Source organism: Suncus etruscus, chromosome 5 (genome assembly GCF_024139225.1).
Source record: "Suncus etruscus isolate mSunEtr1 chromosome 5, mSunEtr1.pri.cur, whole genome shotgun sequence".
Lineage (NCBI taxonomy): Eukaryota > Metazoa > Chordata > Mammalia > Eulipotyphla > Soricidae > Suncus > Suncus etruscus.
In genome coordinates this window covers 18,475,051-18,488,478 of record NC_064852.1, presented here as the reverse complement: position 1 = coordinate 18,488,478, position 13,428 = coordinate 18,475,051, and the positions used below count along the sequence as shown (strand labels likewise).

The 13,428-nt window shown below is 47.0% G+C and overlaps 1 protein-coding gene and 1 non-coding gene across 2 annotated transcripts in view; one reads left to right on the top strand and one right to left on the bottom strand.

Moving 5' to 3' along the window:
* The window catches only part of NUP214 (nucleoporin 214), a 99,590-nt gene that overhangs the window by 64,592 nt on the left and 21,570 nt on the right, over window positions 1–13,428 (bottom strand). The window contains exons 11-16 of the mRNA XM_049772815.1: window positions 13,094–13,255; window positions 8,538–8,955; window positions 4,464–4,624; window positions 3,525–3,613; window positions 2,938–3,024; window positions 2,624–2,773 (exon numbers count right to left, since the gene is read on the bottom strand). Coding sequence (XP_049628772.1) covers window positions 2,624–2,773; window positions 2,938–3,024; window positions 3,525–3,613; window positions 4,464–4,624; window positions 8,538–8,955; window positions 13,094–13,255 — 1,067 coding nt within the window. The remainder of the gene's footprint in view (window positions 1–2,623; window positions 2,774–2,937; window positions 3,025–3,524; window positions 3,614–4,463; window positions 4,625–8,537; window positions 8,956–13,093; window positions 13,256–13,428) is intronic.
* Window positions 10,240–10,346, top strand: LOC126010432 (U6 spliceosomal RNA). Its single transcript, XR_007496462.1, has one exon. It is a non-coding gene; the product is annotated as a U6 spliceosomal RNA (small nuclear RNA).

Here is a 13,428-nt window from a genome sequence, read left to right as displayed (position 1 = left end):
CATGCAGAAGGATGGTGGTTCGAATCCCAGCATCCCATATGGTCCCTCGAGCCTGCCAGGAGCGATTTCTGAGCGTAAAGCCAGGAGGAACCCCTGAGCGCCTCTGGGTGTGACACAAAAACCAAAAAATAGAAAAAGAAAAAGAAAAAAATGTTTTTTTTTTTCTTTTTTTTTTTTTTTTTTGGTTTTTGGGCCACACCCTGTGACGCTCAGGGGTTACTCCTGGCTATGCGCTCAGAAGTTGCTCCTGGCTTCTTGGGGGACCATATGGGACGCCGGGGGATCGAACCGCGGTCCGTCCTAGGCTAGCGCAGGCAAGGCAGGCACCTTACCTCCAGCGCCACCGCCCGGCCCCAAGAAAAAAATGTTTTAACATATTTTTGGGAACAGAGAAATAGCATAATGGGTAGAGAAGGCACTTGTTTTAACATATTTTTGGGAACAGAGAAATAGCATAATGGGTAGAGAAGGCACTTGTGATTCTTGAGTGCAGTCAGGAGTAACTCCTGAGCACCGCTTGGTACAACCCCAAAACACAAAAAAATAAGACCAAAAACAAAAGACATTTTGATGAAAATCTCAAAACTTTTGATACTACTTTTGTTTTGTTTTTGGGTCACACCCGGCAGCGCTCAGGGGTTACTCCTGGCTCTACGCTCAGAAATTGTTCCTGGCAGGCTCAGGGGACCATATGGGATGCTGGGATTCAAACCACCGACCTTCTGGATGCAAGGCAAACGCCCCACCTCCATGCTATTTCTCCGGCCAACAGTACTTATTGTCATAGTCCTTGAGACAAGATTGCTTTGGTGCACCTATGTCTTTCCAAGCACGCTGAGTGAGACTGGGGATTGAGGTCAGCCTGCAGTCAGACTGGCACCATTACTGGTAACTGAGCAGTTGGGGCAAGTTACTTTGGGACCAACACTCACGTTTCCTGCCTTGCAAAACAAAAAGTCTAGTCCCAGGAAATCAGTCACACAGGCAATCTGTGAGACTGAGTCAGTAAGATCATCTAGGTCAGGGGTCTCAAACTCAATTTACTTGGGGGCCGCAGGAGGCAAAGTCGGGGTGATCCTTGAGTGCAAAGTCAGTAGTAAGCCTTGAACACTGGGGGGTGTGACCCAAACAACTAAAACAAAACAAAACAAAAAGATTCCTCTAGGGCAGGGCCACAAAATGTTGTATGGAGGGCTGCAAACAACCCGTGGGCCGAGAGTTTGAGACCCCTGATCTAGGTGGTGCTCAGCACAATGCCTGGCCAACAAGCAGCACAGTAAATAACATCAACAAATACTACTATTCTACTCTATAAATGTTCTCAAGTACTCTGCTTTAAAATAAAAGCTAACATTTTGTGATAACCTAAATTTACTTTAGTTATATACTTTATATATCGTATTTGGGCTGACTGGAGAGCTAGAACAGCAGGGAAGGAGCTTGCCTTGTACGTGCTTGATCTGAGTTCAAATCCCAGCACTGCTATGGTCTTCAGAGTAATTCCTGAATTCGGAGTCAGGAGTAAACTCTGAGCACTGAGAGAGAGTGACCCTCAAAATAAAAACTTTAAAATTTTTTGGTTTTTGGGTCACACAGTGGCACTCAGGGGTTACTCCTGGCTCTGCGCTCAGAAGTCGCTCCTGGCAGGCTTGGAGGACCATATGGGATGCTGGGACTTGAACAACTGTCCATTCTGCTTTGGCCACGTGCAAGGCAAACACCTTATCGCTGTGCTATCGTTTCGGCCCCTCTATTTTTTTCTTTCTAATTTTTTTGTTTGTTTCTTGGGCTAAACCCAGCAACACCCAGGGATTGCTTTTGGCTGTGCTCAGACATCACTCTGGCAGGCTCAGGGGACCATATGGGATGCCGTGGATCAAACCCAGGTCGTCCAAGTGCTAGGCAAATGTCCTACCTGCTGTGATACCATTCTGTGCCCCAGCCCCTCCCCATGGCTCTTTTATTTTATTTTTTTCCATTTTTGTTTTTGTCCATGGCTCTTCTTGAAGAGATAAAATATACGCTTCTGTGCAGCACTAGAAGTGTTTTACCAGTGGCGTGCAATGGGCTGGAGACTGTAGAGCAGTGAAGTCACCTGCCCTGAGGGCAATCAAATGGGGTTCATCCCTGATACCCCCTGGTCCCCTGAGCCCTACTAGGAGTGATTAATGAGCAGAGATAGGAGTAAGGCCTGAGAAAAGCCAAATGTGGCCCTAATCTCCTCCCCGCAAGAGACAGAGTACAATTCAGGGGCCAGAGAGAGGCCTCAATGGGCTTAGCACATACTTCACCCTGGGTTCGACTCAATGACTTTCTTTTTTTTTTTTTTTGTTTTTGTTTTTGGGCCACACCCAGTGGTGCTCAGGGGTTACTCCTGACTGTCTGCTCAGAAATAGCTCCTGGCAGGCACGGGGGACCATATGGGACACAGGGATTCGAACCAACCACCTTTGGTCCTGGATCGGCTGCTTGCAAGGCAAACACCGCTGTGCTATCTCTCCGGGCCTGACTCAATGACTTTTTATTCTAGCAAAAGAACTGCTAGGAGTGAGCCCAGACCACTGCCAGAGGATACCCTCACCAACTAACTGCTTCACTATGGGATGATTACCCAAATGCCCACCTCTGTGGTGCCCTTGATCTCCAGAAGAAAGGTGCTCAGGTCATTGGATTTGGTGTGCATTTTCTTCCTCTCCTCGTCAGTGCCCAATTGGAAAGAAGTCTGGGAAGTCTGGGCTTTCAGTTCTTCCAGCTCCTTCTGGAAGTGTGCGATCTGGGGAGCCCCAAAGGAGGTGATTCAGACAGAGCCAGGGCAGTGCTGTCACAGCTGCTTGGCTTCCTCGTGCAGCCACTCTGGGAGAGGCCACGTGAGCTCCCCAGCCAGAATCAAACTATCCAGCAAAGTAACTGGAAAGAAACCCGTGGGGGTAAGCTCACCTCCTCCCCGATTGCAGCCAACACCGGCTCGGCGTCTTTCCATGCATGCCCCTGCTTCTCTGAAATGGGAGGCTGGAGTGACTTTGCCTAAAAATGAAGACAAAGGTTTTAGATATACACCCCACTGGCTCCCTGGCATGGTGGTGCTGCTATGCTTCCACCAATGCTCAGCTTTCATTCTTTTGAACCTGGGTGTATCAGGAAGCTGCAAGGATGAAGACATGTTGGAGATTATGCAGACAGAGGGAAACGACACAGATGAGATGATATGGAAAAGCAGAGGGGAACAAGCACTACAGATTTCGACGTGAGTCTGAGAAAGAGAGAAAAAAAACGCTGACTCAACAGTACATTCTGCTAGAGATTGACAGCAGTGCAAGGGAAGCTCAGGAACAGGCTGAGCCCTCGACACAATTGGCTGTAGGGAGCAGACACTGCACACCTGCAGTCCCCGAACTCAGCATCCTTTATCAAGCAGCCCATAGCATCATTTCAGAAGCGAGCAGGTAAAGCACTAACAGCAACTAACTCTGTCAACAGATGCTTGTACAGATAGTGACAGCCTTCCAAGTGCAACTGCTACATACCTGGGACGAGCTGGACTTGGTCACCATAGGGCCTGTCCTGGGTGACTTCAGGGAGGGCACTGGATTTGAACTACTGTGAGTGGATCGCCCTGTTAGAATAAAAAGTCAGACAGAGGTGGCATTACTTCCACTGTAAATATCCTGTCCTGAAATCTGAGATCAAAAGCTTTCTCCTGCCTTTGCCTATTTATGATCTTTGTTCACACAAGCCATCTCCACAACTGTGTCAGCCAATGCTCCAGTCAACTTAAAAACAGAAATTCTGGGGCCTGAGCAATAGTAAAACCAAAAATGAAAGGGAGAATGAGAACCCCAAAACATAAATCTTCTCTTTTTTAAAAAAATTTATTTTGGTTTTTGGGCCACATCTGGCGGTGCTCATTACTCCTGATTCTGCACTGAGAGGTCATTTCTGGCAGTGCTCAGGGGATGACACAGGATGCTGAGAATCGAACCTGGGTTGGCTGTTTGCAAGGTAAATGCCCCACTTGCTCCAGCCCCAAATCATCCTTTGCTTTTTGGGCTTCATCCAGTAGCGCATAGGGCTTACTTCTGGCTCCAAGCTCAGGGATCATTCCTGGCAGGATTTGAGGGACCTTATTAGTTGCCAGGGACAGAAGCCAGCACTGGGCCTTAACTGCCAGCACCAAAATATAAACCCTTTGATAAGGCAGGCAATCATATAGGGAGTTATGTGCTTATATATGTGTGTAAGCCTTATGAGCTCATGCTAAGACAAAATGACATCAGGTCATGAGATGTTACTGACCCATCCAGTTTCATGCCCCAGCATCCCAAAGGGTCTCCTGAGTTCCACTAGGAGTGATCCCAGGATGCAGAACCAGGTACTTAAGCCTAAGTACCACCAGGTGTAGCTTAAAAACCAAGGGATGAAAACATGCAGGAATGAGTTCTCAAGGCGTTTGTGGAAAATCATACCTGATACTGGGGGAGAATCTGAGGACTTGGATGAGACGGAACTGGAAAAGGTGGGAAGCTGGCTGTAGCCAGATGTGAGCTTGGTAGGAGAAGAGAAAAGCACCATGGAGTTTCCACCCTGCACATTGCTAGCAGGAGCTGAGGAGGCTGAGGAGGGAAGCCTGAAAAACGAAGCTTGCATGAGTCAGGCCGCCAATTACAAATTCTCCCCATTGCTCTTGTGCAGTTACCAGGAGAGAGATGACCACTTAGACCCTTCCACCTCTGTGATAAAGAAACAATTCGTTATCTCCTAAAAGAGACAAAACCTGCAAGCAACAACTACCGCTTTATTAGGGAATGAATGATCTGGGATTAGAGTGAGAGAACAGGGAACAAGGTGCTTGCCTTGACCCCTGTACCACATATGTTCCCCGGGGAATGACCAGGAGTTCTCCCTGAGCAGACTCAGAAATAGGCAAAGAGCAACACCAGGTCTGACCCAAACACCACCATCCTCAAAAATAAAACAATGAGGGGCCAGAATGGTGGCTTAAGTGGTGGGACATTTGCCTTGCACGAGGCTAACCTATGACAGACTGTGGTTTGATCCCCGGCGTCCCATATGGTTCCCCAAGTCAGGAGTCATTTCTGAGCACATAGCCAGGAGTTCGCCCTGAACGCCATCGGATGTGGCCCAAAAAGCAATAAATAAATAAATAAAATAGAATAAAATAATGAATGACTTGAGGCCAGGAATGTAGCTAAGGTGGTACAGCGTAGGCTCTGCACAATCAAGGTCCTGAAATCTGTTTCCTCAAACCAAAGAACATAGTCCCAGTTAAAAAGGTAAAACAAGAAAGTCAATCAAAGTAGCGGGCTGAAGAAATGATACAGGGGTTACAGTGCCTGCCTTGCATGTGAATTGACCCTGGTTCCGTCCTCAGCACCATGTCTGTCTGTCTATCTGCCTGAGCACTGCCAAATGGGAAGGAACAGCCCACAGCACTGCTGAGTACGAGCAAAAGTAAAAAACCTTCAAGTAAATGTAATTTTTTGTTTGTTTGTTTTTTTGGGGGGGCCACACCCGTTTGATGCTCAGGGGTTACTCCTGGCTACACACTCAGAAATTGCCCCTGGCTTAGGGGGACCACATGGGACGCCGGGGATCGAACCACAGTCCATCATAGGTTAGCCTCGTGCAAGGCAAATGTCCTACCACTTAAGCCAGGGGATTGAACCACGGTCCGTTCCTTGGCTAGCACTTGTAAGGCAGACACCTTGCCTCTAGCGCCACCTCGCAGGCCTCAAGAAAATGTCATTTTCAAGTAGTTAATGTAAGAACAAGTCTGTTACTGAAATATGAAATATGTATCTTTCCTTCTATCCAACTGAATTTTGTTTTCATTTTAAAAAGTGAGAGAAGGGCTGGAGTGATAGCACAGCAGTAAGGCATTTTGCCTTGCATGCGAACGACCCAGGACACGCTTGGGTTCAATTCCCAGTATTACCATATGGTCCCGAGCCTGCCAGGAGTAATTTCTGAGCAGAGCCAGAAGTAACCCCTGAACACCGCCGGATGTGACCCAAACCTACCCCCCCTAAAAAAGACATTATTATTTCTTTTGTTTTGTTTTTTTTGGGGCCACACTCTGTGACTCTCAGGGGTTACTCCTGGCTATGCACTCAGAAATCGCTCCTGGCTTAGGGGACCACATGGGACGACAGGGGAATAGAACTGCGGTCCATCCTAGGCTAGCATGAGCAAGGCAGACGCCTTATCGCTTGCATCACCGCTCTGGTGATAATAATATTATATTGAAAAATAATAAAAATAAGGGCTGGAGAGATAGCATGGAGGTAAGATGTTTGCCTTGCATGCGGAAGGTTGGTGGTTCAAATCCTGGCATCCCATATAGTCCCCCGAGCCTGGCAGGAGCGATTTCTGAGTGTAGAGCCAGGAGGAACCCCTGAGCTCTGCCAGGTGTGACCCAAAAACCAAAACACCAGAAAACAAAACAAAACAAAAAAATAATAAAAATAAAAAAGGAAACGATTCCATTTCATTTTTGACAATTTGTTTCTTAAAATATCTGTGTGTGAGGCCGGGCGGTGGCGCTAAAGGTAAGGTGCCTGCCTTGCCTGCGCTAGCCTTGGACGGACTGCGGTTCGATCCCCCGGCGTCCCATATGGTCCCCCAAGCCAGGAGCAACTTCTGAGCACATAGCCAGGAGTAACCCCTGAGCGTTACCGGGTGTGGCCCAAAAACCAAAAAAAAAAAAAAAAAAAAAAAAATCTGTGTGTGGGGTGGGGGAAAAAATATCCGTGCGTTGGGGCCGGAGTGCTAGCATAGCAGTAGTCTTGCACGCGGCTAACTCAGGACCGACCTCGGTTCGATCCCTGGATTCTCATATGGTTCCTGGAGACAAGAATGATTTCTATGTGCATAGCCAGGAGTAACCTCTGAGTGCCACCAGGTATGGCCCAAAAAACAAATAAAATAAAATATCTGGGGCCCGGAGAGATAGCACAGCGGCGTTTGCCTTGCAAGCAGCCAATCCAGGACCAACGGTGGTTAGTTCGAATCCCGGTGTCCCATATGGTCCCCCGTGCCTGCCAGGAGCTGTTTCTGAGCAGACAGCCAGGAGTAACCCCTGAGCAATGCAGGGTGTGACCCAAAAACCAAAAAAAAAAAAAAAAGATAAAATAAAATAAAATAAAATATCTGTGTAATTGGGGCCAGAGTGGCACGGTGGCGAAGCAGTACGGCAATGGCCTTGCACATGGTTGACCTAGGACTGACTGTGGTTCGATCCCCCAGGGTCCCATATTGTCCCTCAAGCCAGGAGCGATTTCCCAGCGCATAGCCAGGAGTAACCCCTGAGTGTTACTGGGTGTGGCCCAAAAACAAACAAACAAAAACCAAAATAAAATATCTGTGTAATAGTGGCCTCATGACTTTTGATAAATATGAAATTTTGTTTGCTTGTTTTTAGGTCACACCCGGCAGCACTCAGGGGTATTTCTGGCTCTACACTCAAAAATTGCTCCTGGCATGGGGCCAGAGAGATAGCATGGAGGTAAGGCGTTTGTCTCTCATGCAGAAGGTCAGTGGTTCTAATTCCGGGATCCCATATGGTCCCCTGAGCCTGCCAAGAGCAATTTCTGAGCATAAAGCCAGGAGTAACCCCTGAGCGCTGCCGGGTGTGACCCAAAAAACAAAACAAAAATAAAAATTGCTCCTGGCAGGCTCGGGATGCCAGGATTCAAACCACCGTCCTTCTACATGCAAGGCAAATGCCCTACCTCCACGATATCTCTCTGGCCCCATAAATACGGAACTTTCTAAAAGTAGAACCCAACATATATTTGGAAGAAAAAAAAGAGAGATCAAATTCTTAGGTGTAAGCTTTGAAAGAGAGCTAAAACACTAAACTTCTAAGAGGCCTTTCCTGATTCCATTTACTGACGCAAATTGTATGTTGTTTTTCCCCATTTGCAAGTATGACTTTGGAAAATACAAAATAAAAGCATTCCCTCCAGCAACTAGAAAAGTAGCTGCACTTTTACCACCACCAAAAAGAACCCTCCTACTCCTGACTTACAGTTAGCTTACACTCTGCTTTTGTCTAAGGCAAACGTGTTCCTCAACTTGCTTTCTTTTTTAGCAAACACTTTGACTTTTAAAAGTTTACCTGGATCTCACTGGACCCTGCCCCTCCTGGTTGGGAAATAAAGAGGTTTCAGGGCCGAAGAGATAGCATGGAGGTAGGGCATTTGTCTTGTATGCAGAAGGATGGTGGTTCGAATCCCAGCATCCTATATGGTCCCCAAGCCTGCCAGGGGTGATTTCTGAGCGTAGAGCCAGGAGTAACCCCTGAGCACTGCCGGGTGTGACCCAAAAACCAAAATAAAATAAAATAGAGGTTTCAATGTGACTTAAGGGGTGGAGGTGGAGTGTGACCATGAGAAAGCCAACTGACTCCATGATTCTCTACTGACTGGCTTGGTTTATTAATACTTCACAGCTATCCTGTGTCAGACCAATTCACCTAGGATTAGTAATAAGGCATAAGGGATGATTTCACAACTTACTTCTCACTGAGGTTGGCATTGGTGGTCGACGCTGAGGGTGGGAAGGTAAGCTTCATCCCCATACTGGCCATGGGTGTGCTCTGCAGAGTCGGCTTGAAACCCGCTGAGCCAAAGAAGGGGGGAGCTGCTGGGGTCATGGGAGAGGCTGCCGGGGTGGTGGCCACGGAGGCTTGAGGAAAAGCAAAAGGGGAGGTGGGTACATCAGAACCCAGGGGCACTTTGGAGCTGCTGGTGGTGGTGGAGGATGCAGGGGGGTCCCCAGAACCAGAAGTAGCCAAGGAGAACCCGCCAGAGGACAAGGAGAACGTGGCGTCGGGCACAGCAGGCATCAAGGTTGGGGCAGAGGCAGAAGCTAATGTGGGGGTTGCATCAAGTCTCTGCGGGGCTTGTGTGGAGGTTGGGGTACTGGGAGTGCTTCCTGTAGGGGACAAAAGAAAAAAGGGAGATGTTAGCACCCTGACAGTAGGGTCGGGAGAGAGGTCACAGGGACTGCACAAGCCTGACACACATGAGGCTGAGTTTTGATTCCCGGCACTGCACTGAAGGGGAATAGTTCAGTAAGGTTAAACCAGGTTCCCCAGAGCACTGTGTACCCCCACTTGAAATAAAACTGTATCATGACCTACTTAACAGCAACCAAGGGTAGGGAAGGATTTGTAGTAGAATAGCCAAGGGTAGAGGGCTTTTGCCTTGCATGCAACCGATTCAGGTTTGATCCCTGGCATCCCATAGGGTCTCCTGAGCCTGTCAGGAGGGATTCCTAAGTGCAGAGCCAGGAGTGACTCCTGAGCACCGCCAGGTGTGGTCCAAAAACCAAAAAAAAAATAAGCTGATAATAAACTTTTTAAAATTAAACATTTCCAGGCCAGAGCGACAGCACAATGGTAGGCACAATGGTAGGCCATTTGCCTTGCATGTGGCCAACACAGAACAAACCCTGGTTTGATTCGGGCTTCCCATATAGTCCCTCGAGCCTGCCAGGAGCAATTTCTGAGCACAGAGCCAGGAGTAACCCCTGAGCGCTGCCGGGTGTGGACCAAAAACCAAAAAGAAAAAAAAAGTTAAATATTCCATGAATAAAACGAAAAGCTGACAGAAAAAAAGACATTAGACTAATAGAATATATGGGGACTTAATTAAGTAATAAAGAAAAAGCATACAGAAAATATGGGGGAAAAAACAATAAAGGACAGCGGGGAGAGCATTTGTCTTATATGCAGCCAACCCAGATTTGATTCCCAGTTCCCCATATGGTCTCCTGAGCCTGCCAGGAGTAACCGAAGTGCCGCTGGATATGGCCCCAAAACCAAAACCAAACCACCAAAAAAATCATATTCCTCAATGTTACTGTGAAATCAAATAATCCAGTGACTTTTCATTCTTAGAAATAAATCTAACTTAAACTTCTCCGTTTTAAAAGTCACTAAACAAGAAATAAACAGACACACTACAGGTTTTCAGATGATACTTTCATCCCATGGGGCCTTGCTCTGGTGAACAAGAGAAATGATAATTCCACTTTGACTGCGGGATCTGCCAGCCCTCCATGCGCTCAGGAGGCTCTGGGTCCTCCCAGATCCCACATCCCAAGTACATAAGGATTGTGACTTTTTGCTTTGTTTTGGGGTCACACCCAGCTGTGCTCAGGACTGTGGGCATGGGCAACCAGTTACGGTGTTGGGAATCAAGACTAGGTCAGTCTGTGCTCGCTTTGGCAGCACATATACTAAAATTGGAACGATACAGAGAAGATTAGCATGGCCCCTGCGCAAGAATGACACGCAAATTTGTGAAGTGTTCCATATTTTTGCATAATAAAATTATAAAAATAAAAAAAAAAAAAAAAAAAAAGACTAGGTCAGTCTGTGCATAAATGGGTACAGCAATGAAGAGTGGGCTATTTAAAAAAATGCTAAGAGAAATCATAAGCTTATGATATTTTCTTTTCTTTTTTTTTTTTTTTTTTTGGTCACACCCGGCAGTCCTTAGGGGTTACTCAAGCTCTAGGCTCAGAAATAGCCCCTGGCAGGCAAAGGGGACCAGCTTATGATATTTTCTATAAACATGTTCTACCTGTTTAGCTTAAAAATACTAAAAAGATGGGCTGGAGGGCCCAGAGAGATAGCACAGCGGTGTTTGCCTTGCAAGCAGCCGATCCAGGACCAAAGGTGGTTGGTTCGAATCCCGGTGTCCCATATGGTCCCCCATGCCTGCCAGGAGCTATTTCTGAGCAGAGAACCAGGAGTAACCCCTGAGCACCGCCGGGTGTGGCCCAAAAAACCAAAAAAAAAAAAAAAAAACAAAAAAAACAAAAGATGGGCTGGAGAGATAGGAGGGACAGACAGCACTTGCCTTGCATTTAAGTGTGGCAGCGGGACATGACCCTAGTTTGAATCTCTGGCACCACATATAGTCAGTCTCCTGAGCACAAAGGCAAGAACAGGCCCTAAGGGCTGCCAAATGTGCCTTTCCCCCCCCAGAAAAATAAACCAACAACAAATAAAAAGTACTTTTCTTTTTTTTTTTTTTTTGTTTTTGGGCCACACCCAGCTCAGGGGTTACTCCTGGCTGTCTGCTCAGAAATAGCTCCTGGCAGGCATGGGGGACCATGTGGGACACGGGGATTCGAACCAACCACCTTTGGTCCTCGATCGGCTGCTTGCAAGGCAAACACCACTGTGCTATCTCTCCGGGCCCAAAAAGTACTTTTCAAGACATTTACCTAAATGGTCTTTCTTCTGAGAAGAAATTCTCTGAGAAGAATTTATTTTTCCTACACTTAAAGCAAATAAATGCTCAGACCAAGTATGAAAATGTCCCTTTCTATGAAAGTAGCACTCTTTTGGGCGAAGGATCTACAACAGAGGAATTCAGGGGAATTCACTACTCCTTGAAGTGCTCAGGGGACTCTCAGCAGAATGCAAAGCAGGCACCTCTTCCCCTCTGACCCAACAATTTCCTTTCTGGGCCAGCAAACACATAAGGTTGGGCACATGTTTTGCATGCAAGAGGCCCAGGTTTGACCCCCAGAACCATATGGTTCCCCCAAGCACTGAGTCAAGGGTGGCCCAAGCACCACTAGTATGCTAGGGCCCCCAAGTTTGTCTCCTTTGAAGTCAAGTATGGAAGTCTGGAGTGACATGCAATTGAGCCTGTACTGAGAACAGGGTTCGGCTGTGGCTCCTGCCTTATGGATTATGGGCTGGTCAACCATGTCTCACACTCCCTACTTCTCTAGTGAACATATTACTTTTCAAAGAGAAGAAAGAACAACTATTTGAAATGTAAACGAAAGGAAACAGGGCTGGAGCCATAACACAGCAGTAAGGCGTTTGCCTTGCATAAGGCTGATCCACGATGGACCTGGTTAGATCCCATATAGTCCCCCAAGCCAGGAGTGCATAGCCGGGAGTAACCCCTGAGCATCACCGGGTGTGGCCCAAAGGCAAAACAAAAAAACAAAAAAACATAAGAAAATAGTCTCCATCAGAGATTAGATTTTATATTTAAATATCCAGCTTAACTATTTCTCCTATGCTGTTGTTTTTTTTTTTGTTTTTTTTTTTTTTTTTGTGGTTTTTGGGTCACACCCGGCAGTGCTCAGGGGTTATTCCTGGCTCCAGGCTCAGAAATTGCTCCTGGCAGGCACAGGGGACCATATGGGACGCCGGGATTCGAACCGATGACCTCCTGCATGAAAGGCAAATGCCTTACCTCCATGCTATCTCTCCGGCCCCTATGCTGTTGTTTTTTTTTGTTTTTGTTTTAAGGTGTTTATTTTGGGGGGGGCTAGAAAATGAATCAAGAAATACTAATACTATTGCTTACTTGTAAGAGATGCTTTGATTTTTGGTGGTATTTTTTGATTTGTTTTGCGAGTCACACCCCTACTTAGGGCTTACTCCAGACTCGGTGCTTAAGTGATCACTCTGTGTAGGTCTTCAGGGCCAAAGAGGTACTGAGCTTGAATCAGTGTGAGCCATATACAAAGCAAGCTCCTTAACCCTTATAAAAATCTCTGGACTCTGCATATATATTACTCTTAAAAGGACAACTCAGAAGATATGAAGTAATTTTTTTTCCCACTAAGTCCGTGTCATCAGTAAATGAACAGAATGCCACTGCATGATGAAACAATTATGCACAATCTGTCATGATCCACATCATCTAACATAGGCTCTTCCAGGTCATATCTGTTGCTTTTTTACTTGGAGGGGGGAGTCACACCTGGCAGCACTCAGGGATTACTCCTGGCTCTGTGCTTAGAAATCACTCTTGATGGGGAGGGTAAAGAAAGAAATCATTCCTGGCAGGCTCTGGGGACCATATGGGATTCCAGGAATCAAACCACTGTTCATCTGGGTCAGCTGCGTGCATGACAAACGCCCTACCGCTGTGCTATCTCTCCAGCCCCCAGGTCATGTCTGGAGGTGGTTGGTTTATAGATGCTAAAATAAAGAAATGGTAAAGCTGTGTTTGTTAAAGCAGGCAAGTCAGAGAAGCACCATGTACTTGCCCAAAGAGGCCTGGATGTCTTAGCAGGGAGAAGGACATACCTGATGACTTGGTCTGTCGCTCTCCCTCCAGAGAGAGCTGTTCTGGGATTCTGAGGAGGGAGCGAACCCCAGGATTTTGGTTGATCATATAAAACGGACAGAGCACACCATCTGTGGACAGTAACATGAGAACAGGAGCAGGAGGTAGAGTCTTCTCATCATCTGTGAAAACAGAAAACAATGATGAAGGCAGAGCCGCTGACTAAGGGTCAGAGGCAGAGCCTGTGCCCAGGGACAAATCCCAAAGGTTGTGGGGCCCTTCTGAACTCCGTCCTAGTGTCCTTGCCATTAGCCCTTCTCGTCCACCCACAGAAGCCCTACTAGGCTTGCAGTGG